This window comes from Neophocaena asiaeorientalis, unplaced genomic scaffold (genome assembly GCF_003031525.2).
Source record: "Neophocaena asiaeorientalis asiaeorientalis breed wild unplaced genomic scaffold, Neophocaena_asiaeorientalis_V1.1 scaffold280, whole genome shotgun sequence".
NCBI lineage: Eukaryota > Metazoa > Chordata > Mammalia > Artiodactyla > Phocoenidae > Neophocaena > Neophocaena asiaeorientalis.
Genome location: NW_020185321.1, coordinates 3,071,926 through 3,097,987, shown reverse-complemented (window position 1 = coordinate 3,097,987; position 26,062 = coordinate 3,071,926). Strand labels below are relative to the sequence as shown.

The 26,062-nt window shown below is 42.4% G+C and overlaps 1 protein-coding gene and 1 pseudogene across 5 annotated transcripts in view; one reads left to right on the top strand and one right to left on the bottom strand.

Annotated features, from left to right (window-relative positions):
- The window catches only part of CEP89 (centrosomal protein 89), an 81,035-nt gene that overhangs the window by 35,983 nt on the left and 18,990 nt on the right, over positions 1–26,062 (top strand). For all 5 annotated transcript variants that reach the window (XM_024734126.1, XM_024734123.1, XM_024734122.1 and 2 more), the window contains 5 exons: positions 4,655–4,705; positions 4,870–4,953; positions 10,909–11,012; positions 13,659–13,774; positions 15,729–15,909. In XM_024734126.1, the coding sequence (XP_024589894.1) occupies positions 4,655–4,705; positions 4,870–4,953; positions 10,909–11,012; positions 13,659–13,774; positions 15,729–15,909 (536 nt within the window). The remainder of the gene's footprint in view (positions 1–4,654; positions 4,706–4,869; positions 4,954–10,908; positions 11,013–13,658; positions 13,775–15,728; positions 15,910–26,062) is intronic.
- Positions 8,299–9,582, bottom strand: LOC112392393 (partitioning defective 6 homolog beta pseudogene; annotated as a pseudogene).

Sequence of the window (26,062 nt, the reverse complement as noted above, 5' to 3'; positions counted from 1 at the left end):
GACAATGAAATTATATATAGAAAACCCTAAAGGCTCCACCACAAAACTGTTAAAACTAATAAATGAATTCAGTAAATTTGCAGGATGTACAATCAATGTGCAAAAATCAGTTGTGTTTCTACACACCAAAAACTATTGGAAAGAGAAATTAAGAAAACAATCCCATTTATAGTAGCATCAAAAAGAATACAACATGTGGGAATGAATTTACTAAGGAGGTGAAACATGTACACTTGATCTTAGCAAAAAGACCAAGAAGCGATAAGGAGGTGAAACATCTGTACACCAAAAGCTATAAAACATTGATGAAAGAAATCAAAGATGATGCAAATAAGTGGAAAGATATCCTGTGCTCGTAGATTGAAAGAATATCGTTACAACGCCGTACTACCCAAAGTGACCTGCAGAGTCAGTATGATTGCTATCAAAATTCCAGTGGCATTTTTCACAGAAACAGATAAAACAATCCTAAAATTTATATGGAACCACAAAAGACCTCAAATATTTAAAGTAGACTCAAGAAAGAAAAAGCTGGAGATATCACACCTCCTGATTTCAAGCTATATTACAAAGAAATAGTAATCAAAACAGTGTACTGTTGGCATGAAAACAGACACATAGATCAATGGAACAGAATTGAGAGCCCAGATATAAACCCATGTGTATACGGTCAACAAAGGAGCCAAGAATATACTATGGGGAAAGGATAGCCTCTTTAGTAAATGATGCTGGGAAAGCTGAATATCCACTTGCAAAAGAATGAAACTGGACCCCTGTTGTACACCATACACAAAAATCAACTCAAAATGAATTAAGGACTTGAATGTAAGACCTGAATTATAAAGCTCCTTGGTCTTGGCATTGATTTCTTGGATTTTTAAAAAAATTTATTTGTTTATCTATTTATGTTTGTCTGCTTTGGGTCTTCGTTGCTGCGTGCGGACTTTCTCTAGTTGTGGTGAGCGGGAGCTACACTTTGCTGCAGTGCACGGGCTTCTCATTGGGGTGGCTTCTCTTGTTGCGGAGCACGGGCTCTAGGCGCACGGGCTTCAGTAGTTGTGGCACAAAGGCTTCAGTAGTTGTGGCTCGCGGGCTCTAGAAGCGCAGGCTCAGTAGTCGTGGTGCACGGGCTTAGTTGCTCCGCGGCATCTGGGATCTTCCCAGACCAGGGCCCGAACCCGTGTCCCCTGCATTGGCAGGCGGATTCTTAACCACTGTGCCACCAGGGAAGCCCTGATTTTTTGGATTTGATACCAGAAGCAAAGACAACAAAAGCAAAGATAAACAAATGGACTACATCAAACTAAAAAAGCTTTTGCAAAGGGAACTATAAACAAAATGAAAAGGCAACCTATGGAATGGGAGAAAATATTGGCAAACCACATGTCCAATAAAGGGTTAATATCCAAACTATACAAGGAACTCATACAACTCAATCGCACAAAAACAAATAGCCCAATTTGAAAATGGGCAAAGGATCTGAATAGACATTTTTCCAAAGAAGACATACAGATGGGCAACAGGTATATGAAAAGGTGCTCAGTGTCACTATTCATCAGGAAAATGCAACTTATGACCACAGTGAGGTATCACCTCATGCCTGCTAGCGTGCAAAAGATAGAAATTCTGGTGAGGGTGTGGAGAAAAGGGAACCCTTGTACACTCTTGGTGAGAATGTAAGTTGGTGCAGCCACTATAAAAAACAGTATGGAGGTTCCTCAAGTAATTAAAAACGGAACTACCATACCGTTCAGCAATCCCACTTCTGGGTGTATATATAAAGGAAATGAAATCACTATCTTGAAGAGATAGCTATACTCTCACGTTCATTGCAGCATTATTTATGATAGCCAAGGATGAATGGATAAAGAAAATGTATATGTCACATGTTTTATATATATATATATATATATATACACACACACACACAGACACATATACATATATATATACATATATATAAAAACCATATGACATACAGTGGAATATTATTCAGCCTTAAAGAACAAGGCAGTTCTGTCACTTGCAACATGGGTGAACGTGTAGGGTATTATTCTAAGTGAAATAAGCCAGATAAAGGACTATACTGCTTGGTGTCACTTATACGTGGAATCTTAAAAAAAGAAGTCAAACTCATAGAAACACAGTTGAATGGTGACTGCCATGGGCTGGGGGGCAGGGCGGTGGGAAAAATAGGGAGAGGCAAGTAAAAGGGTACAAACTTTCAGGTATAAGATGAATGAGATCTGAGGATCCAATATATAACATGGTGACTATAGTTGATAATACTGTACTGTATAGTTGAAACTTGCTGAGAGAGTAGAACTTGTGTTCTCTCCCCACAAAATGGTAAATATGTGGGGTGATGGGTGTGTAATTAACTTGGAGGTGGAGATCCTTTCACAATCTATGTGTATATAAAGAGAGAAGACAGACTAGGTTTTACTTTAGAAGCAGGATTGCAGAATTCAATTCGACAGACTCTCACTGAGCAAACCACTACGCTATTTTTGAGGTTCTGAGCAAACCTCAAAAATTGTGAGGAACAGCAAGAGGACCCAGCAGCTCAGGTCTGTGCCCTGGAGGCTCGTGTGTGTGAGGGTTGTGTGGGGCTGGAGGCGCGGTGGGGGTGTCAGGACGCCCAGCTCACTGGCTCCTACTGGGATCGGGGTGGCGGGGGAAGCCTGGTGTGCACCGTGTTGTCACGTGGCTCCTGGGAGTTCAGGGCAGCTTTATGGGCTGCTTTCTTTCTTTCTGAAGTAGGACTTAGGTTTAAATTTTTTAAATACCAGCTTTGAGATGTAATTCACATACCGTCTAATTCACCCATTTAAAGTATACAATTCAGTGATTTTTAGTGTCTTCACAGAACTGTGCAGCCACCACCACAATCAATTTTAGAACATTTTCATCACAACAAGAAAACTCACACCTGTTAGCGGTCACGCCCCCTTCTGTCCCACCACCCACATTGGCCCTGGCAACCACTACTTTCTGTGGATTTGCCTATTCTGAATGTTTTGTATAACTGGAATCATACAACAGGTGGTCTTTTGTGGCTGACTTCTTTCACTTAACATAATGTTAACTGTTTTTTTTTTTTTTTTTTTTAACAAAAATATTAAAGTTCCTGGGGTCCTATCATCCAAAACAGGCTTCCTAGGCCAGGGCCTTCTGCAGGGCTGTGAACAAGCCAGTTCTCTTTCAGAAGGTTGTGGGCAGGCAGGCCCAGCGACTGGCTGCTGCCCTCACCCGCCACCCCCAAAATGTACACACCATTCTACCCTTTGCGGCCACCGATCTCCATGACAGTCTCCCCTGATGCCTCCAGCCAGAGGTGATCTCTCTCTCCAACCACTGCAGGCTTCTGTTTGTTCCCCTCTCAAGGCACGTTCTGCCCTGTGCGATGTGAGAAGACCCATCTCTGTGTGGAACCATACAGTCCTTGTAAACAGTGAAATGTGCTGTAACGTCCACAATGGCTTAGTGAGCTTTCAGTGTTTGCTGAATGAATCATGAGATGGTAAACGCGTTAGAAAATTTTTGTTGGATAAGGAATTATGCCATCAGGGCCATTGCTTCTGGCCCTGATGGAATTACTGCTACCAGCTTTGGCCTCTTACTGTAAGCAGCTAGAAGACCAGGCAGAATAAATAATACAGCTCTCTACAGACATCAGACAGCAGGCAGCAGTGTCCTCATGGGGAGGAGGAGGATAAACAGATGAGCCCTATGATCACATTGCTTTCTGCTTGGAGGCACTCTCGGATAACAGTGCCGGGTGGAGCAACGCAAGCAGAGTATGGCAGTCTGAACTGAAGAGACAGATTAGATTTGGGGAAGCAGAGGAGACTAGGATTTGTGGGGCAGGAACACCAGAGAGGGGGGAGCCACGGCAAGAGCTACATAAATCCACATGGGGTGCCTCGCAGTCCTTTGTTGGACACTAATCTACACATGTATAGGATGAAACTCTGTGGGGCCAGACAGGATACAAGTTCAGGGAGCTGTGAGGTAAAAATAATTAGCACCCAGAGACCTTTGGGTTCTGAAAAAGATGAGCCTCAAAAGCATCATTTTTTGTGTGTAACTTAAGAGCCTACAAAAGAAAAAGAAAACAAAACACTTTAAAAGAAGACAACAAAATCTAGACAACAACATAATGCTGAAAAAGTTTTATTGGCATCCAATAAAAAACTATTAGATATGTTCCACATTTTAAAATGCTGAAAGGTTTTGACAGCTAAATGCAACATGGAATCCTGGATTGGATTCTTGACCAGAAAAGGACATCAGTGGGAAAATAGGTGGCATTTCAGTGTGGTCTATAGATTAGAATGCAGTGTTGCATCAGTCTTGATCTCCTGATTTTTACGCTGGTACTGTGGTCAAATAGATGAATGCTTTTGCTTTTAGGACATATACATTGAAGTATTTAGAGGAAAAGGAGCATTATGTGTATAAATTACTCTCAAACACTTCAGATAATTATATATATATATAAATATATACACAAATATATCAATTTACACACACACACACACACACAAGATTCCTAGATAGCTGATGCCCAGTCTAGGTTAAGAATAGCTAAGACTTGAAATTTCAGAGGAAGTGTAATTTAATTTGTCTTCACTGTGTGTTTTGTTTTTAGAGTTTAAATATTGAAGGCCTCCCATCAAAGGGCCCTGTACCGCCCTGGCTGGTAAGTGAAAGTTATTTAATTTCAGGCCCATATTTTCTGGGCTATAATTGAATGGCCGTTACAAACCATTCCAAATGAAGTATATTTTCTTTCCTTTTTAAAGACGTGCTGATTGTGTTTAGATGTGAGAAAGATATTAACCTTCTTTATTCCATTATGTTCAGGTGGATACAAAGTACCTGTCCCCCTTGTTGCTGGCCTATGAAGACAGAATGAAAGAGAAGGACGAGCTCAATGCCAGCCTTCAGGTAGGTGGGCGAAAGTCTCAGAAGAACAAGGTTTGTAAAAAAGACGACCGATTCAAACTTGGAAGCAACATTTTGAAGATAGGTATAGCCAACATCTAGCAGGTACTCAAGTGTTTGTTAAAAGAAGGAAAGGAGGAAAGAGGGAGTGTAGCAGTGTGGGGACGGGGAGAAGGAAGAGGGAAGGCAGGAGAGAGGGACGGGCGGAGCAGGGCGGTGGGTTGGGATTGATGGGAGAAGTATTGGAGGGACGGGGTGCAGCATTGGAAGCCGTGGCTTCCCATACAGGCAGCCCCAAAGGGACATTTGGGCAGACAAGGAAGGTAGAAGAATGGGGATGTTTCAGGCAGGCTTAGATGCTTCTTAATTCTATGAAGAGCTGACCCCCAGGAAGTCTAATTACTGAGCTGTTGGTAGTGGTGGGGAAGTGAGGTTTTTGTTTGTTTCTGCCATGTTCACTCTTTTTCATGGGAATGGCTCCTGGAGCAGAGTTCATTCTAATGATACAGGAAACCAAGGCTGTGCAGGTGTTATAGATACGTCCCATGCCTTTCCGTGCTGCGAACCTCTATGTTCCTTATTTAAGTGACCAAAGGGATCCCTGGAATTGGAGGGATCCAGAGAGAAAAGAGTTGGTATTTCTAGGATCCCTGATTGGAAGGGTCTGTTAAGAGTCACCCAGCCTGTTCTTGTTCTGCTGTCCCATGTACATGGCCCATGTAATGCCGTTGTGAACCTTTTCTTCTAGGCTTTCTGTTGGACACTTATTTTTTTTTTTTTAGCCTTTATACAAGTCTATCTTTATTTGTAAAAAGTAATATACAGCTAAAGCTAATTTAATTTTTAAAATCAAAGCTCATTTAGTGATAATGTACATTTTATAATAAAATTGTAGTAAAATACTGACATTTGATAGTTAAACAAAGTAGCATTCATGTAAAAATCATGTTGCATGTAAAATTTAATTAGAAAATCCATAGTTCACAAAAGTACATATATTTTGTTGATAGCTCATGAGGACATTATCATAAATTTACTTAAGATACAGAACAAAATTCACAGTTAGCTTGACATTTAGTACTATAAAACTTTATGTTGAGTCCACTGATATTTTTGTTAATAAGGTACACTTGAAATAATTCAGACTAGCAATGAATCGACATTTTATTGTATAACCAAGATCTGTTGGTTTTACAATACGTCTAGTAATCAATTCTTTCACCAATAATTTAAACGAGAGATGGGGCCCCCCCCCCCAAAAAAAAAAAAAAAAAAAAAAAAAAGCAGTAGCAGCTTTGATTTCCGTTTTCATGAATACATACAAGACAGTCTGTATTTTACAGTTAAAAATTGTACAAAAAGTCAAGCCCTGAAGTATTTCTTCCCCTAAGAGAAAAGTTCTGATGTTAAAACTTTGTTAAAAAAAAAAAGAGAGAGAGCTAGTATGTGAAAATATTTTTACTTAAAATGTTGAAGCCCTGCACCCCTTATAATTATAAATGAAATGTAGCCTTCTACTTATTAACATTTTGCCATTCAAGAGTCAAATTTATAGAACTCAACAGAATGTTAAACCTGGAACGCCATTAAAAAATAGTGGTTATATAACTGGAAGAACTTCGATGAATTCAACAGAAAGTACACTGTATTACATAATGTTGTGCCGTTAACAGTTTAGTGATAACATGTTTCGTGGTAAAATGTGGGCAAAATACATTGAAGTATTCTGAGTCAAGAGAGCTTCATTTAATCAACTTTACTTCATATACTTTTACCATATAGAGAAAATATCCTTCAAAACGGAGTCATTTGATTCTTCATTGTTTGTTTTAATAGCACACAGTTGTTATAAGGTATCCATTCTAGCCCTAGCATAAAATTAAACAATAAATAACTCAGAGAAATATCCATAAGTCACAGGGAACTCATGTAGTTCATACTATTCTTAGTCTCTATATACAAGCTACTGTAGTGCCTGTGCACCTCCATACAATGAAACCAGGCAAGGAACGAAAGTTAGCAGCCTTACTCTTACCTTGCTAAGTGGATGCATCGGAAAGTAATAAATAGCCTCATAAAATTAATCGAGATACACTCTACCTGTCAAAGGCAAATACGACATACTTTTCATAAAGTGTAGGCAGTGTTCCTAGAAATCCCATTAAGGAAAACCCAAAATTTTCATATAAAAAGTGCACAGGGTTGTCCTGTGTGTAAAAATCTCTTAGTTTGGGTGCATTTTTTTTTTTTAACGAAAATAATTCACACTACTCAAATACATTAAAAGAGTAAAAAGGCAGACAAACAAAATATACACACAAACAACAAAAGGAATGATTTCTAATGAGATTTGGAATGAGGACAAGGAGAGGTTACGGAGGCTTCCCTGGTGGTGTAGTGGCCGAGAGTCCGCCTGCCGATGCAGGGGACACGGGCCCGCGCCCCGGTCTGGGAAGATCCCACATGCCGCGGAGCGGCTGGGCCCGTGAGCCATGGCCGCCGAGCCTGCGCGTCCGGAGCCCGTGCTCCGCAACAGGAGAGACCACAACAGTGAGAGGCCCCCGTACTGCAAAAACAAAAACAAAAAAGAAGAGATTACAGGAGAGAGTCTCCCATATCACCAGAGTCGATGGAACTGGCTTTCAAAACGTAAGTGATGCCCAAATGGAATGAGTTTGTAAATATGAAAGCTACAAGATGGGCAAACACGGACCTGAACAACTGTTAGAGTTTCTTAATTCAGGAACATAGCTTCAATGCTTTATAACTTAGGAAGCAACCCGTAAAAAACAGTCTATTGATTTGATTTCTTAGAAATTAGGGAAAAAAAATTTGAAAAAATTACTCGCTACAATTAGCAACAGAGGAACAATATTAAAAAATCAAAATACAACATGGGGAATATAGGAGCCAAGGTCCCAAAGTACCGAAAGAGAGACTCAGACTTCTTCACGTTAGAATGAAAAGATATACAGTTAAAGGAAAAATCAACCAGGCTCTGCACAGCAGGTTAAATATGCAACCACTTCAAACGGAAATGATCTAGTCCTTATGTGTAGTTCTGGGAATGTGCTCTAACATCCAGTTCTCTATAGACAAAATAGCAAAAGCACATCATTTCATTAGCAAAGGCCCCTTTGTTTTAGACTTAAATTCACCTCTCACCCACTGAAGTTTATATTAATTATCAAACTACTATTTTAATAACATTTCAAGCTTGCAATATATTTTTTTCATGCCCGTCCCAGGTCACTGGTTCAGAGGTACATATGCTTTAAACTAGCCAAATTTACAAATCTCCGTGGCATCCTCACTCAGAAAACATTCAGACGCGATGGTTTCATAGTGTTATGATCCATCTTCTAAGAGTTTTTGATCTGGAGCGCGCGTTTCAAATTCTGCATTTGTGCCACTCGCTAAGGGTGCTAAGCTCACTTCATTAGAAGGAATAAAACCGTTCTGTCCAGATTCAAAACTGAGTTCTATTTGTGTTAATGATTCCAGGCACTCGGTGTTACGAAGAGCCTTAGGGTTCTGCTGTGGCACACCATTGTCTTCAATAATAATGTCATCTTCATCGCTGTCTTCATCCTCTGGCTCAAAGCTCGGTTCAATCTGCTGTGGATAGCCAGGAAGGCTGTTGTCAGTAGACTAGCCAGAGCTGCCGGAAGTCCGACTCTTCCTAATGATATTATTCCTCTGGTTTGCTGGTCTCACTGTGATGGTGAGGTCGCGGCTGTTTGCAATCATCATGTCAGCTACTTGATCTAGACTCTTCCCGGAAACTTCTGTGCCATTAACTTCTAAAACTTCATCATTAACGGCTAATAGTCCTGTGCTTTGAGCCAGACCTCCTGGCACAAGTCTGGATATAAAGATCCCTGGGACCGTCTCTAAGCCATGGGGTGTCACCCTGACACTGGAGCCGTCCTGGATGTAGAATCCTAGGTGTTCCTCAGTGCCATATTTGTAAAGATGGACCCTACAATGTGTTTCTGGGAGAATATCCATGTCTATAATAGAAGACACAGGTCTGAAGTCCTGGGGCATACTAATGACTATGTGTGGCTTTTTTCTCTGTTTGTCAGGACGAAACAATTTGGTTAAGACATTCTTCTTCTTTATTAGTGTGCCTGTACCAAAGGCACTGTAGTCTGCTTCTTCCTTTTTTTGTATAAAAATCCTAAGCAGTGGGTTGGCCGCTGAAACAGCTTTGTGATAATTAGCATCGTTATTTATAGGCAGTACATCTCCGTGGATGTCTGCATAGCTTACTAAAATGTCAACATTGGGTATCTTATGAACATGTTGCAGTAATCCATAAAACTCCTTAAACTTTCCAGGTTTTGATCTTTCCAGTGAAAACCGAGGAAATTCAGCTCCAAACTTGCTCTTCACCGCCACGGTGGGGTCCAGGCAGCCGCTGCCCGCTCCGTGCGGGTGTCTGCGGTTCATCCTGAGGCCTGGCCCGCAACAGCCTCCTCCAGCCGGGCCGCCCCTCGGAGCGTGGAGAGCGGGTGCCCGGCCGGCGGGCTCGGGACTCGGCTGCGGCCCAGGCGCCTCCTCACAGGCACCTGCAGAGGGGCGACCGCGGCTCGGGTCTCCGTGCAGAGCTCCGCTTGGCTGGCTCCTCACGCGGTGGGACCGAGGGTGAGACTGGCTGTGCGCCGGGCGGGAACGCGGCTTCCTCCCTCCGGGCCTCGGCGACGGCCGCCTGGACACTTAATTTTTAAGAGGGTGAATTAATCTTGTATAATTGGTTAAGTATCAATCCAAATAATAAAAATACTTATTTAGTGCTCCTTCTAAAATAGGGTTCCGGAAACATTTTCTGTAAACATTTACTTAGTATCAATTTTAGGCTTTGGGGGCCATGGAGTCTCTCTTTGCAGCTACTCAGCTCTGCTACTGTAGCATGAAAGCGGCTGCAGAGCAGGTGTGATGAATGGGCGTGGCTATGTTCCATTATGCTGTCAACAAAAGAGGCCCCTGGCCTGTGGGCTGTAGTTTGCCCCACCCATGTTCTCTAAGAGGGCCAGTGCACTGCTAGCAATTAGGGAGTGCGTTTGGGCAGAAAGGTGAGAGAGAAGTTGCTTGGCACTGTTGCTTTTTATAAGTATAAATGTCTGCTAGCTGGGAGAAGAATATTTAGAAGCGTCCCAGAATAAATATTAGCACCTAAGATTCTCACCAGAAGACAACACACAATACTGAAGCTGGCCAAGGGCTAGCTGAGAAAAGCCATGACGGAGACCACCCAGCGTGAGTGCCACAAACACAGACTGTTAGCAGTCGAAAACAGACCAAGCAACAGTCCTCGTGTGGGGGCCAATGAGTGATGAAGCTGGACTGACTGATGGCTTTAAGTAAGGGAGGCTTTCTCGTGATTGTAATGGGGCAAAATTATGAGACTCCAACCCCTGTACTAAGCCCTTCCCTACTGAAATGGGCTTCAATTAGGATGAAAAATTCTTATTTTTATCTAAAAAGCTCCAATTTATCCTCCAAAGTCTTTAAACAAAGAAAAAACTATGGCATTTATAGGCATCTCTGCCTTTTTTTTTTTCTTTTTTTTTTTTTTTGCGCTATGTGGGCCTCTTACTGGGAAGCCCAGTGAGAAGGCAGGGAAGCCCATCTCTGCCTTTTTTATTCCCCTTTTTATCTTTTCAAATATTTGGCAGTTATAGAACAATGTTATCAAGTTAGGAATCGAACTAACTTGAGGTGCTTTTGTCCCTTGTTCTCTGCATGGTATGTGTCTCTTGTGTTTCCTCGCTAGACCGTGAGCCCCTCGAGGGCAGGCATTTGGTGCTGGTACCAAGTTTAAGGCTGCCGGTACTATGAGACTTTGCTTAAACGCCATTAACATTTGATTTTAGCCACAGCGACAGCATTAGAACTAAGAAATACAGAGATGAATGTATGTGTGTGTTACAGTTTACACAAATTTTGTTTCAGGAGGAAATGAGAACGTTTAAGATGAGAGTCCAAGAAGTGGTGAAAGAAAATGAAGAACTGCACCAAGAGCTGAATAAGAATAGCCTTGTCACCAGTGAGGAATGGCAAGTGGTGTTGTGTTTCTGGTATTTTGCTAATTAAGAAAAAGAAAAGATAATAGGAATAAACTTTATTAAATTGTCAAATATATATATATTTTAACTAAAACATTTTAATGGAGAGTTTCTAAGAAACTAATAAGGTGTAGTGAAAACTAGTAAATTATTCTAAACTTGTATTTTAAAGGCTACTTTAAAACTTCTAAATAGGTTTATATATATATATACACACATACATATATTTCCGCGGCATGTGGGATCTTCCCGGACCGGGGCACAAACCCGTGTCCCCTGCATCGGCAGGTGGACTCTCAACCACTGCGCCACCAGGGAAGCCCTGCTGTCTCCATTTTTATCTTCTGGGGTTGTATTTTTCTAGGACACTTTTCCCATCCCGAACCTGTTGAGTCGCATCCTTTCTTAGACCCCTCTGATGGCTCCCAGGGCTTTAGGACAGACAGTCCAGGATGAGGCCCTGCACTCCCAGCTCCTGCTTGCCCCGCCCCTTCCACTCCCAGATAGCTGAGCGCTGCCTCATTTCCAGCCTATTGTTGATGCTCTTCCCTCCCCCCGGAACACCCCTTCCTGCCCTCCTGTACCTCCGTTAGGGCCCTGCTCAAATGGTGCTAGTCAGTAGCTCTCCCTGAAGGCAGAGCGAATTGTTCCTTTGTCTCAGTTTCTGACTTGGCCCTAAACACACGCCCTGTCCTTGTACCTGCCATGCTGGGCCTACCTACGTGTCTTCACACCTGTCTCCCTCTTCTCCTTTGGGAGCATCTCAAGGGCAGGGCCATGTCCTGTTCATCTAGCACAGCAGCAACAGATGCCCGTTCAGTGCACTTGAGAAAGTAAATGTCGTCAAGAGTCTAAAGGCAATACCCAAGCAGGACCAAGAAAGCAAAAGCTATTCAGGTATATCTTTTTTGCCTTGGGTAGGTATGTTATAGTTAATATTTTTTTAATGTCTTAACATCACTGAAAAAAATTAAATATGTCCCGAATGTGATATATAGAAATTTGGAATGGGGTCAACAGCATTCTTACTGATTTTACTTTACAGATTTTATGGCCACTGATGTGTCAGTTGGGACTGGTTGGGCAGCTACTGGATCCTGTTGTACTGTGGCTTCCCCTGTTGAAATTTGATTTTCTTCTGTCAGGGTTCCTTGTGTGTCTCCCCTCAAACCCTCCTTGAATAGTGCCCTAGAAAGCAGGTCAGCTGGGCTGCTTCCAGGCTTCCTCTCCCAAACCCTCAGATTCTTTCTCTAACCTTGTGTATAGTTGTAAGTCAAACCTGTTTACTTCTCGTTACGGTAAAAACAAATAAATAAAGAAAAGAAAGGCAGACCCCACTTTGAAATCCACATGCCCACTGTCTTCCCCAGTCCTGTTTATAAGACTTCAAAATATGCATCCTGCTCTAGCCTGGTGACCTGTGGCACAGGGTTGGGCTGCAGAAAGCTGTCAGTTCTGCTCGGGGCCTGTTGAGGCCCTGCGGCTGGCCTCCCCCTACTCTGAAGTCACTGTCCTCCAGCTGGGGCAGGACCGGGGCCTCACATCCTGTAGGCAGATCTCCTGCCACCCCGAAGCCCGTCCCAGTCGTCGTGCCCTCGCCTGCCCCGCCTAGGCCGCTGCTCCCTGTGCCTGCACAGGCGTGAGGTGCACTGCGTCCCGGTTCTCCTTAGTTTCAGATAATTTCTCGATGAACTTCTGGGCTGCAGCTAAACTCTACATTTCTTTCCCTAACTGCCTCTGACCAGCTGGGTAACCTCATGCTTAATGGACCTCGGTTTCTTTACCTATAAAATGGGAAGGAGAATTAAACTAAATTTGAGGTTTTGACCTTTTTTTTTTAGGAATGGGAGATCCCTTTCATTTAAAAAAGAAAGAAAAGGAGGAAGGGAGGGAGGGAGGGAGGAAGTCTGATTAGAAAGTCCAGAGTGGAGCTGCTCTGTTTGAGGCAGGTGTGAGGAGGCTGGAACGGCCCGCCTAGGGGAGCTCCCCTGCGGGACAGCGTGGGGCCTTGTCGCCCCACGGGCCGGGCAGCTGGTAGGGACGCCTCCAGGTGCCGAGGAGCTAGTGCGCAGCCTCTGTTGAGGGAGGTAATCACTAGAGCTGGACTCCTTTCATCTTTTCTCCCTCCTTCCTGCACCTCACTTTTTTGAGTCTAAAGTGGAAAATTGAGATAATTTACTGGTTTACCATGTACCTCGGGTGGTAAACAATTAACTAGATGATTTCTAAGATCGCTTTAGCTCATTCTCACTGGATTTTGCGATCATGAGGCTGAGCTGAGCTGGGATTTACTTTGCACCAACTGTCAGGATACGGTTTGCGCAGGTGAAATTCAACCTGGGGGGTTCAAGCGGGGCGTTTTGTACATGGGAGTTTCTATTCTCTTCTTTCTACTTTTGTATATGTTTGAAATTTTACATTTTAACAAGTTACTAAAGCAGTTCGTAATTCACACTTCCTTTCTGTCCTTTCCCTCAATTTAATGGAAATGGCAAGACTTACTATGTTAATAACATGTTTAGCATTAAAACATGTCATTACCTACAACACATTTGATGCTTTCTTTTAGACTCAGGAGTGTCTCTGTAATCATTCTGCACCTGAATGTCAGTATTTAATTTTGTAAATCAATTGTAGGTGTCAGCTTCAGACTCAAGCAGAACTGGTTTTAGAGGAAAACAAGTTGTTGATAGAGCAGTTGGAGATTCAGCAAACAAAAGCCAAGGACACACACCAGGAGCGTCTCCAGGAAGGTGAGCGGTCCTTCCCGCGAGTGGTGGTGATGCTGTGACGTCACCATTGTGTCATTTTACACTGGTGCCACCCCCAACGCCACTTGAAGACACTGGAAGTCATGTTTTTTAGAACATGTTCTTTACTGAAGGGCAGCTGTTTATGTTATAGCATATCCAGCCATCACCCGTGACGCGCTGACTGCTTTCTCTTAGACTCTACGGTGTCGAGTTACTCTCTTTTGTAAATCAATTGTGGATGACAGCTTTAGAGTGAGCAGAACTGAGTTTTGGGGAAAACAGTGTGCCACGTAACTGGGAAAAATCGTGTGAGATGAATATTTGAAACAACACAAGGACACGTTCCCCAAAATTTGTTGAATGAGTAAATGAGTAGGAACCATTGATTCTCTAAACAGTTTCTCTGTGCTCTCGCCCTTCCTTCAGCGCTGCAGGCGCTGCCGTAGCTTAAATCTCCGTCAGATCCTTTCTGTGAGCGCCTCCTCTCCCCACGTGTCCCGCCCTGCCGCCCCATCCCAGGAGCCTCACAGCGTATGACAGTGGACTTTGTAGTGGCCAGACTGAGTCATTTATTCCACTTCGATTAAACCCAAAACTTGTGAGCACAAAAGAGAGTGGTATTTTTTTTTTCTTTGGCTTTACTGATTTTTCTTTTCTGGTGAAGAACAATGTAGGACAGGAGGCCAAGATACAAGCTGTCTTCTGTGAGCCAGCATGAGTCCTTTCTGTTTCCCCTCCTGCACCTGTTATTCAGCGGCTCCCCTTTCCACACCACGCAAGAGTCTGCTACCAGCCCCTGCTGTAGCTGAAGCTGCGGGGCTGGCGCTTGGCTTGTGTCTGCCGGCCAGACCGGGTCCGCGGTGAGAGCAGCTCTTGATCCAGCAGGAGTTTCCTCCCCATGGACTGAGCGGGCACAGGAGTAGCTGCCTTTGTCCTGGCATTGCTTGGGGTGGAGGGGAGACAAAGCCTCAAAGATCAGAGACGACAGGGAAATTAATTTCGTATTTACTGAGCTGACTCTCAAACACAGCAGATCTAAACAGGTAGGATGATTATTTTGGCCTGTGTGATTCAGTCAGCTGCCCATGTTATTGTCCCATTTCCCAGAAACAGCTATTCATTTCGATCAACTAAATGTTTTCACAGAACAGAAGGATTTAGAGTTCTATGCTGTAATACTTCTGAGTGCTAGTTTCAGCAGATGCCCAGGAAGTGTCTTAATATGACAATACTTCCATGTCACTTAGGATGAAAATATCTATGATTTACTTTAGATGTAGGACACTAAACATAAAAAGTTAATGAAGAAAGGGAAGAAAAACAAATTCTGCCCTTAGTTGGGCCATACTTGATGTCCTTAAAATCTTGAAAATCTTGCAGTTTTAGGGACGACATCATGATGCACGCTTGTACATCTGTGTGTGACTTAAGGCTTCAGTCTTTAGAAAGTCAGTTCCTTGAAGACTGGAATCATGTCTTGTTAAATATTATATGTTTAACAATAATGTCAGTGTATCGATCCCCAGTAAGAAAGTGTATATTGAGTGACTACTTAATATAGGGACAGTAATTGCTAAGTACAAAGGCTTTGGTATTAATTTCTAAATCGCCAGCACATTTTTTTTAAGATCATCTTTTTTTTTTTTTTTTTTTTTTTTTTTGCGGTACGCGGGCCTCTCACTGTTGTGGCCTCTCCCGTTGCGGAGCACAGGCTCCGGACGCGCAGGCTCAGCGGCCATGGCTCACGGGCCCAGCCGCTCCGCGGCATGTGGGATCCTCCTGGACCTGGGCACGAACCCGTGTCCCCTGCATCGGCAGGCGGACCCTCAACCACTGCGCCACCCGGGAAGCCCAAAGATCATCTTTTATAAGCTCTCACTAGTATTAGTAATCAGTAATCATGCTTTATTAGCTCTTCTGTACCAAGTCTTTATCCATCTATTTTGTGTTTCAGTTTCTAAACTGACTAAACAGCTAATGCTTCTGGAGACTAAAACACAGAGCCAAGAAAAGGAGCTAACTAAAAGTAAGGAGCAACTGGAAATTTTGCGGACGGAATGCCAGGAACTAAAACTACAGTTGGACAGCAAAGTTGCAATAGAAGTGCACACTTCAATTGTAAATGAATTAAAAAGGTAAGGACTCAGTGTCTTTTCAAGCATTAATGTGTCACCATGCATGTTGTTATAAGCAGGTAGAGAGAGAGTGCTCCCTCTTTTTTTGAGTCATTTCGCTACACCAGCACAGGAGTCCCAGACTAAGAATGGTAAATATTTTATTAAAGTAGAACAAGGCCGTCCTTGAGGGCTGTGGTCTACAGTTTCTGTGTATGTGTATGATTTTTTCCTCTACTGTTCCAGCCGCTCTTGTTTTCAGAGGTGAAATGAAAGGATAGAACCATAAAAGGAAATACAGTGCAGCCATTAAACATGATGTCACAGAAGAATATTTTTGACATTGGAAAATAGCCACAATATATTTGTAAGTGAAGAGATTAGGTTACAAAACAGTATGTACAGAATGATTGCAATTTTATTTAAAAAGAAAAAAGGGGGGCTTCCCTGGAGGCGCAGTGGTTGAGAGTCCGCCTGCCGATGCAGGGGACACAGGTTCGAGCCCCGGTCCGGGAAGATCCCACATGCTGCGGAGCGGCTGGGCCCATGAGCCATGGCCGCTGAGCCTGCGCGTCCGGAGCCTGCGTGTACGGAGCCTGTGCTTTGCAACGGGAGAGGCCACAATAGTGAGAGGCCTGCGTACCGCAAAAAAAAAAAAAAGAAAAAAGGGGTGTGTGTGTGTGTGTGTGTGTGTGTGTGTGTATTAAGCTGACCAACCATCCCAGTTTGCCTGGGACTGAGCGGTTTCCCAGGATGCGGGACTTCTCGTGTTAACGAAGATGACTGGGACGAGTTCATCACTCTTGTGTGTGTATGTCTGTCTGTGTCTGTATAATTACATATATGTATATAAAATTACTTATATTCCATACGTACATAGAGAAAGGATTGGAAGAATGGAAAAATAGTAATAGAAATTATCTTTGGCAGGTGAAATTATAGATGTATCAGCAGTCAGTGTTCTCCAAAGAAACAGCCAATAGGATATGTATAGGATATGTATATATATATTTGGAGACAACGAGAGAGATTTATTTTAAGTAGCGGCTCATGCAGTTGTGAGGGCTGGCAAATCCAGGCTCCATAGGGCAGCCCAGCTGGCTGGGGACTCAGGCTGGAACCTGAGACTATGTTATAGTGTCGAGGCAGAATTCTTTCTTCTTTGGGAAACCTCAGTTTTTGCTCATAAGGTCTTCAACTAATGGGATGAGGCCTGCCCACGTTATCAAGGATAATCTCCCTTAAAGTCAACTGACTGAGATGTTAGTCACGTATACAAAATACCTTCACAGAAACACCTAACGAGTATTTGACCAAACAGCTGGGCACCATAGACTAGCCAAGTTGGCACATAAACTTAACTGTCATAATGAGTAATGTAATGTAAATTTTCTCGTGTTTTCTCTGCTTTCCAAGTGTTCTGTTATGAATGCATGTGACTTTTGTAATAGAGAAGAAATAATTTTTTAAATGGTGGGGCTTTCAGCTCAAGGTGATTGATGTGGGGGGAGTAAATGAGTTAGTGCATACAAAGTGCTTAGCTTGGTGTATCAGTAAATGCGGATGATAAGAAGTACAGGAACCCAGTGTTTTGACTATACTATTGCATGCTGTCTGGGCCAGGTCTGTACTTTACTTTTCAGTTCCCGTAGAGGAAGGAAATTTTTTTGAAGTCATATTCATCTTTATGATTTTATTTTCCTCAAATACCCACTCCTGTGGCTCATTTTTTTTTTTTATGGATGCGTCATAACCACATATCCTAATATCCTAATAGCCCCCTAGAGGTGAGTATAAAAGGTATAAAAAATTTCTGAAGGAAGCCACTAATTGGCAGTGGGAGTGAAGGCAATGGGAGATGTGGTCATGGAAGAAACAAACAGGTCACCAAATCTCTTTTAAGTGGAAACTGGGTCAGGAGTGTAGTGGCTCGGAAGGCACTGGACTGGGAGGTGTTTCCTGCTAGTCTCAGCCTGTCAGTAGTGATGCTGTCTGATAGAAATGCCTGAAGCACTCACCTGGGCCATCCTACTTGTGGCGAGCTACCCCCTCCCACCCCAGCCCCACCCAAGTGTTGTTTTGGCTGGGCCGGCCCTTACCGTTCTTGTTCTGATTGTAAGATGCACCCCAGCAGCACCATCAGGAAACGCTGAAGAAACAAGTTTCATTCCTCACAGGTCCTGGAGGGTTCACGGTACACCTGGGGCCACACAACAAGGTCGAGGGTAGAGAGAGAGACAGCACAGACCTGAGATTCTGCCCTTTTTGGGGTCAAGGGTGAAGTGCCTAGGGTTTCACGGGTTCACTCTTTACCGGCGAAAGCAGGAATTTGGGTGCAGGAAGGGGGCCACTGAAGCGGTCAGTACCTAGGGCACCCAGAGCTTTCTAAAAGGGGAACCTTATGGGTAAGACGGCCTGGCTGTTTGTCTAGTTGTGTGGCCGGCAGTATGTTTATTCGAGAAGCATGTCTTTGAAATGGAAGCCTCAGATCAAAAGCTTAATGTCAAGCACTTACACCACAGTCAGAAAAGCCGATTGTCAGGTTCTTACGCTCCAGGAGGGAAAGACTTGGTGCCGGCTTTTTGCTGAGAGGCTTTGGACTCCGAGTTGACAGGTGGGGTAAGGAATAGAGGAATGAGGAGGGTGGAGGTGGGGGAGTGTTGAGCGTGTTGGCGCTCTTGGAAGGGGCAGTGTTTGCTTGGAGAAGAAATCTGTAACGTGGGAAGAGGGGCATGGATTCATCAGAGACGGAATATATGAATTCAGGGAAGTGTGTATAGGCGGTAGGTACCAAGACCTGGTAGAAAAATAGGCAAAATAAGGAGAAGGAAACCCAGGGTGTTTCGGTCTGGGCTACTCCACACAGGGGCCAAGGACATCTTGGAGCCAAGGACACCTTGGAGTTAGGCTAAAGGTGACAGAAGGGCCTCTGGGGCTTCAGTGCACTTGCCCTCTGGTTGCCTCAGTGAGGGGGAGCCCTTCCCATGCTGCTGTCATAATAGAGATAACGCCACATACAAAAGAGGAATTATTAACCAGCAGCAGAGCGGCTGTTGAACTAGCTCCTACAATGGGGGTGAGTCTGAGTTAGGAAAGGGTTGTACCTCAGGCAAAGGTGAGGTCATGAAGAAAAGATTTTTATTGATGTAGAAAAAGGTTGGGTTGAACCTCTGCTCAGTGAGCTTCTAGGTATGGTGCATATGTGTTGTTCTCCTATCCTGTTGAAGGCAGTGCAGATAATAAACCCAGAGTGGCTTATCCATTCTGTCTTGCTTGTTCTGCTTATTGGCAACCATGCCTGGAAGGAACTGTGATGCAGGAAACGGCAGAAGCTTATTTTCCTAGTGAACTGTCCAGCTGGCTTAGACTTAGACTGGTGGTTACAACTTGAAGCTTCGATTGCTCTTTGCTTTTACTATCGCCTAGAAAGCTCGAGCTTACCCGGCTTGGGTGATGGGAGAGAAACGGGGTGTCAACCTACGTCACTAAAGAAATTTAGCAAACTCTTTTGGGGAGAGCTAAGGGTTTGCAGTGACTAGTGGTATCTGCAAAAGGCAAGCCTTCCTTATCCTGGTTTTTGGGGGGTCCTGTATCCTAAAGTGAAGCCAACTATTCACATAACTCACCTACACAGATGGAGTCCTGGTCATCAGTCAGCAATGTGTCTGCTCAGGACAGAACAGTCCCCTGCTACAGCGCACACCAAATACCCAGTCTTCATCCTAAAGTAAGAACAGGCGGCTAGATGTGACCAACAGCAAGGAGCATTGGGTGTAGGGGGGAAATTGCAATGGAGGGGACTTAGGTGAGCAGAGAAACTCACTTCAAAGGAAACTGAGATTACACAGGGAATTGAGGAGAGCTTTTTGGCAGTGCCAGGCGGCTTGCGAGATCTCAGCTCCCCAACCAGGGATTGAACCCAGGACCTTGGCAGTGAAAGCCCGGAATCCTAACCCACTAGGCCATCCGGGACCTCCCAAGGAGAGTTTAAAAGAATAAAATGCCATGGCAAAAAAAAGTGTAATCACTAAATAAGAAAAATTAAAAACGATTACCAGAATTTTCAAAAAACATCAGTTGAAGGGCTGAAAGAGAAATTTGTGGATTCACCTAGAACATCAGGAAACAAACAGTTGGGAATGGAGAGAAAAGATAGCAGATGGAAGACCCATCCAAGAGGTGCAGCCTCAGATCGTCAGGAATCACAGAAAGATTAAAGAAAATGGAAAGGGAGGCATTAATAGTTGAAGGGCATTTCCAGATCCCTGAAGCCGTTGATTAAAAGGACCCACAGAACCCAAAATTCTCAGGCAAAGACTATACAACAGCTGGTGGCTGTGTGCTTAAAGAAAGAAAAGACAAGCTCCAAATTGTCTTCAGGGAACTCTAAAACGTGACAATAGTGGGTTTGAAAAGGAAGAAATAGAATTTTTAGAACTGAAAAATAACAAACTCAGTGGATGGGCTTAACTACAGATTAGATACAGCTGAATTGTGAAATAGTGAACTGAAATAGGTCAGAAGCAAAACTAGTTTGGGATGACACAGAGTGTTCAAAGGTTGAGGTAACACTAGATTGGAGACAAGAATCAGCATAGGGATATATTTAAATCAAAAGGAGTGGTTAGAGATAGGATAGCTGAGAGTCTTCCCCAACCAAACAAATGATACATGGTTTGTGCTGGCCCGACGGGGACAGTTTCCTTCGGAGGAGTTCAGCGGCAGCAGGCTCTTAACAGGGGTGCTGTGGTCCCTTAGATGGTAGCTTCAGAGCGCTGGATACAAGCAAAGCCTGGATGACCTAGGATTTTATTACCAGAAAAAATCCCTTTCAGAAGTGAAGTCAAATAAGGGTATTTTCCAACCCAAACTGAGTGTCATCACCAGCAGACCTGCATTAAAGGCAATTCTACAGGAGGGTATAGAAGGCATAAGTCTGGAGGAGGAAAGTAACTCAAGGTGGGACATCTGAGAAGCAAGGTGGAACTAAAATACAGTGGTAAATTTGTGGATAAATGTAAATGAACATTGATTCTATAAACCAATAATGATAATATCCTTGGGGACTTAAAAATACATAGAATTAAAATGTACAACAGAAAGAGCATATAATTAGTGAGGGTGGTAAATGGGATTTGTGTTCTAAAGTCTGTATCATTCAGAAGAGGATAAAGGTGTTGATTATAGTTTGAAAATACGCATGATGAAATTTCTGGGAACAGAATCTGTTTAACTTCTAAACTAGTATAGGGAAAGAAAGAATGATTTTTTTAAAAAGTAATCCAAATGATGTCAAGAAAAGGTAGAACAAGTGGGAAAACAGGAAACACAAAATAAAATGTTAGATTTAAAAGCAAATGTATCGGTAGTAGGGAAAGTGAAATAGAGAAGCTCATCACTCACAGGTCCTGGAGGAGGTGCACAGCACTCCTGGCGGGGCCACGTGGGAGGTCAAGGCAGGTGCAGGCAGAGAGAAGCCGCAGGACCTGAGGCACATGCCTTTATTAGGGTCCGTGGGTGGAGTGCTTTGGGCTTCCTGGGCTAAGGCCAATTGGTCAGTTCAAACCAGAAAAGAGCAGGGTTTTGGTAGGGTTCAAGGGGGAGAGGGGGTTCTTACCTAAAGGGTGCATGAGGGGAAGGCCCTGCGAGGTGAGGAAGGAGGGTCGTTGGGGGAGTCATATGAGAAACGTACATTGACTTGTGACTCTGCTGGCTGTTATAGGGCCTGCGCTCTAGAGCGGGGCTAGTGTCTGTTCAAGACCCCTGCAGGCCTCTTGGCCACACAAAATGGATGCCAAGGCAGCAGTATCACGGAGTAGTTTACCAAAACTCTCAACAGCAACTCTGTGTTGTCGTTAAGATATACATCTCAAACATAAGGACACAGAAAGTTCAAAAGTAAAAGGACAGAAAGAGTTATACTACTCAAACACGAACCAAAAGAAAGGTGGTAAATTATATTAACATCTGACAAGATAAATGTTAAGGTAAAGACTCCACATAACAAAGAGGATCAATTCATAGAGATAAAAGTTTCAATCCATCAACTAGATGCACCTAAAAATAAGTTCGTGCCAATACATTTGGAAATTTAGATGAAATAGTCACATTCGTTGAAAAATATAACTTGTCAAAACTGACTTATAAAGAAAAAAGATACCTGAATATTCCTTTAGTCATTAAAGAAATTGAATCCAGAGATCTTCCCTTGAAGAAAACTACCGGCCTAGATACCTTCACAAAGGAGCTCTAAAAATATTCAAGGAGGAAATAATTCTAGTCTTACCTAAACACTTCTTAAAGAACAGAAAAAGAGTTAATGCTCTCTAATTCATTTTATGAGGTAAATATAACCTTGATACCAAAACCCAACAATGATGGTATAAGAAAGGAAAATTACATTTCATTTTCACTCATGAATCTAGATGTAAAAACTCTAAAAACAGTATTAGTAATAGATGTGAACTTCTTTAATGGTTCTGCTGAAAAATAAAACTACAGTAAATGTCACTCTCAGTGGTGGAATGTTGCAAGCTTTCCTATTGAGACTGGAAACAGTGCAGAGATGCCCTCTGATACCATTTCTAAACAGCATAAACAGCATTGGTTACTAAATGGTAACTAGTGCACATGGCAAGAAAAAGAAAATTATAAAGTTTGGGAAGAAAGAAATAATGGTGTCATTATTTATAGATGATAGAATTCCATATGTAGAAAACAGATCTACAAATAAATCATTAGAAATAATAATAGACTTTTGCACTACGGTAATCGGAACAGCGTGTTATTGGCACAAAAATAGAAATGCGGATCGATGGAACAGAAGAGAGAGCCCAGAAATAAACCCACACACCTATGGTCAATTAATCTTTGACAAAGGAGGCAAGAATATACAATGGGAAAAAGACAGTCTCTTCAGCAAGTGGTGTTAGGAAACTTGGACAGCCACATGTAAATCAGTGAAGTTAGAACACACCCTCTCACCATACACAAAAATAAAACTCAAAATGGCTTGAGGACTTAAACATAAGACGTGACACCGTAAAACTCCTAGAAGAGAACATAGGCAAAACATTCTCTGACGTAAATCATACCGAGGTTTTCTAAGGTCAGTCTCCCAAGGCAGTAGAACTAAAAACGAAAGTAAACAAATGGGACCTAATCAAACTTACAAGCTTTAGCTCAGCAAAGGAAACCATAAACAAAATGAAAAGACAACCTACAGAATGGGAGAAAATATTTGCTAACGATGCAACCCTCAAGGGCTTAATTTCCCAAATATACAAACAGCTCATACAACTCAGTAACAACAACAACAGCAACAAAACCCAATTGAAAAATGGGCATAAGACCTAAAGAGACATTTCTCCAAAGAAGACATACAAATGGCTAATATCCACATGAAAAGATGCTCACCATCGCTAATTATTAAAGAAATGCAAATCAGAACTACAGTGAGGTACCACCTCATGCTGGTCAGAATGGCCATCGTTAGAAACTACAAATAACAAATGCTGGAGAGGGTGTGGAGAAGAGAGAACCTTCCTACAGTGTTGGTGGGAATGTAAGTTAGTGCAGCCACTGTGGAAAACAGTATGGAGGTTCCTCAGAAAATTAGAAATAGAATTACCATATGATCTAGCAGTCCCACTCCTGGGCATATATCCAGACAAAACTAGAATTCTAAAAGATATATGGACCCCTAAGTTTATAGCAGCACTATTCACAATAGCCAAGACATGGAAACAACCTAAATGTCCAACAACAGATGAATGGATAAGGAAGATGTAGTACATATATACAGTGGCATACTACTCAGCCATAAAAATGATAACAAAATAATGCCATTTGCAGCAACATGGATGCAACTAGAGATTATCATACTAAGTCAGTCAGAAAGACAAATACTCTATGATATCACTTATATGTAGAATTCAAAAGATGACACAAATGAACCTGTCTTATCTGTGAAACACAAACAGAATCACAGACATAGAGAATAGACTGGTGGTTGCCAAGGGGGAGGGGGGTGGGAGAGGGATAGATTGGAAGTTTGGGGTTAGCAGATGCAAACTGGTTTATATAGAATGGATAAACAACAAGGTTCTACTGCATAGCACAGGGAACTATATTCAATTCTGTGATAAAGCATAATGGAAAAGAATATGAAAAAGAATGTATATGCGTATAACTGAGTCACTTAGCTGTACAGCAGTAATTAACACAACATTGTAAATCAACTATGCTTCAATAAAAAAAGAAATAATAATGAATTTTTGCAACATTGGTAGAAACAAAGTCAATTTATAAAAATCAATTGTATTTCTTTGTAGGAATAAGTATGTAGAAAATGAGATTTTGAAAAAGACCCCCCCCCAAAAAAAGGGAAAGAAACGAGGAAGGAAAGGGCTATCTACAAAGCATCACAAATAGAAAGGAATAGAAAGATTCACAGTACTTTTATTGGAAAAATCATTAAACTTTATTGATAATTTCACTGGGTAAAGATTCCAAGTTGACGGGTTTTGGGTTTTGGGTTTTGGAGCTGTTTCCCATTCAGTTTAAAGGTGTTCTCTATAGCCTTCTGTCTTGCATTGTGTCTAATGAAAATCTGCACAGGTTATTATCTTTGTTCTTCTGAACAGTGATATGTCTTTTCTCTTCGGCTTCTTCTAATAATTTTCCTTTGTTGCTGGTTTTTAGCATTTACTTAGGATGTACCTTGGTGTGGTTTCTTTATGTTTATTCAGCTTTAGGTTGATTGAGCTTCTTGGGCTGTGGATATATATTTTTCATCAGATTTGGAAATAATTTAGCTGTTATTTCTTCCATATTCTTTTCTATTTTTCCCTCTCTCATCTCTCCTCCTGGGACCACTTGATACTGTCTCATGGGCCTCTGATGCTCCGTCCATTTCTTTTTCCTGCTCTTGTTTCTCTCTGTGCTTCAAATGGGTAGTTTATATTGCTTGTCTTCCAGTTCACTAATCTTTTCTTCTGTAGCGTCTAATCTTTTTATTCTCATCCAGCGTATTGTTTACCTCTTCCACTTGTTTTTTTCCATCACTAGAAGATCCATCTGAGTCTTTTTTGTAGTTTTCATTTCTCTCCTCCCCATGCTGTTATTCTCTATTATATGCCATCATCTCTCTGACTTCTGCATCCGTTCTGTTGATTATTTTTTTCCCTCTTGATCATGGACCCTATTTTACTGCTTATTCCCATGCTTGATTGGATATTGACTATTGTAGATTTTGTGTTGCTGGATGCTAGATTTAGTGCATCGCTTTGAATAGTGTTATATTTTGTCCTAGTGCACACTTAGGTTACTAGACAGTAGTTGGATTCTTTCAAAACTTGCTTTTGTTAGGGTAGGCCCAAAGCAGCCTTTAGTCAGGGCTAGTTTAGCCCTACTACAAAGGCAGTAAGACCCTTCTGAGGGTTATCGCCAATCTCTCTTATGTGATAAGGTCTTTCTACTCTGGCCGGTGGACTCCTGCACTATTCCCAGTTCTTGGTGAATGTCAGGAATTATTCTGCCTCCTTGTTTCTCGTGGTTCTTTCCTCGGCCTCAGGTAGTTTCCTCTCATACATGTGCAGATCAGTAGTCAGCCAAAGACTGGTGGTGAGCCCGCCTAAAGATCTCCAGAGCCCTTCCTCTCTCCCTGTCGCTCCCTCCTCTCTGCCCACAACTTCTACCTGCCTTGGCCTCTCTGATCTCTGATCTCTGACTCCTCAACTCAGCAAGTCCACTGGGTTTGGTTTGGGTTTTCCCTTCCTGTACTGCAGCCAGGCAGTAAGCTGGAGCAGTCATAGTACTCACCTTGTTATTTCCCTCTCAGGGATCACAGTCCTGTACTGCCTATTGTCCAAAGTCTGAAAACTGTTGTTTCTTATGTTTTGCCTGGTTTTCTAGCTGAATAAATCTGGTCTCTGTAACTCTGTCTTGGCTGGAAGCAGAAAGAAGTCTTTGTATTTTCAGTCTTCTTCTTTAACCCTTTATCGTAAATCCAGGTCAGTGTGTCCAGTAAAATAATAGTTAAATTATTTTTCAGTGAAATAGATGAATTCTGGTTTTTATGTATTCTTGAGTTACAGTTGATGAATTAATCTTAAAACTATAAATTGCTCTGTATTCCTGCTGCACGTGACAAGTATACGGCCCCTACCACACG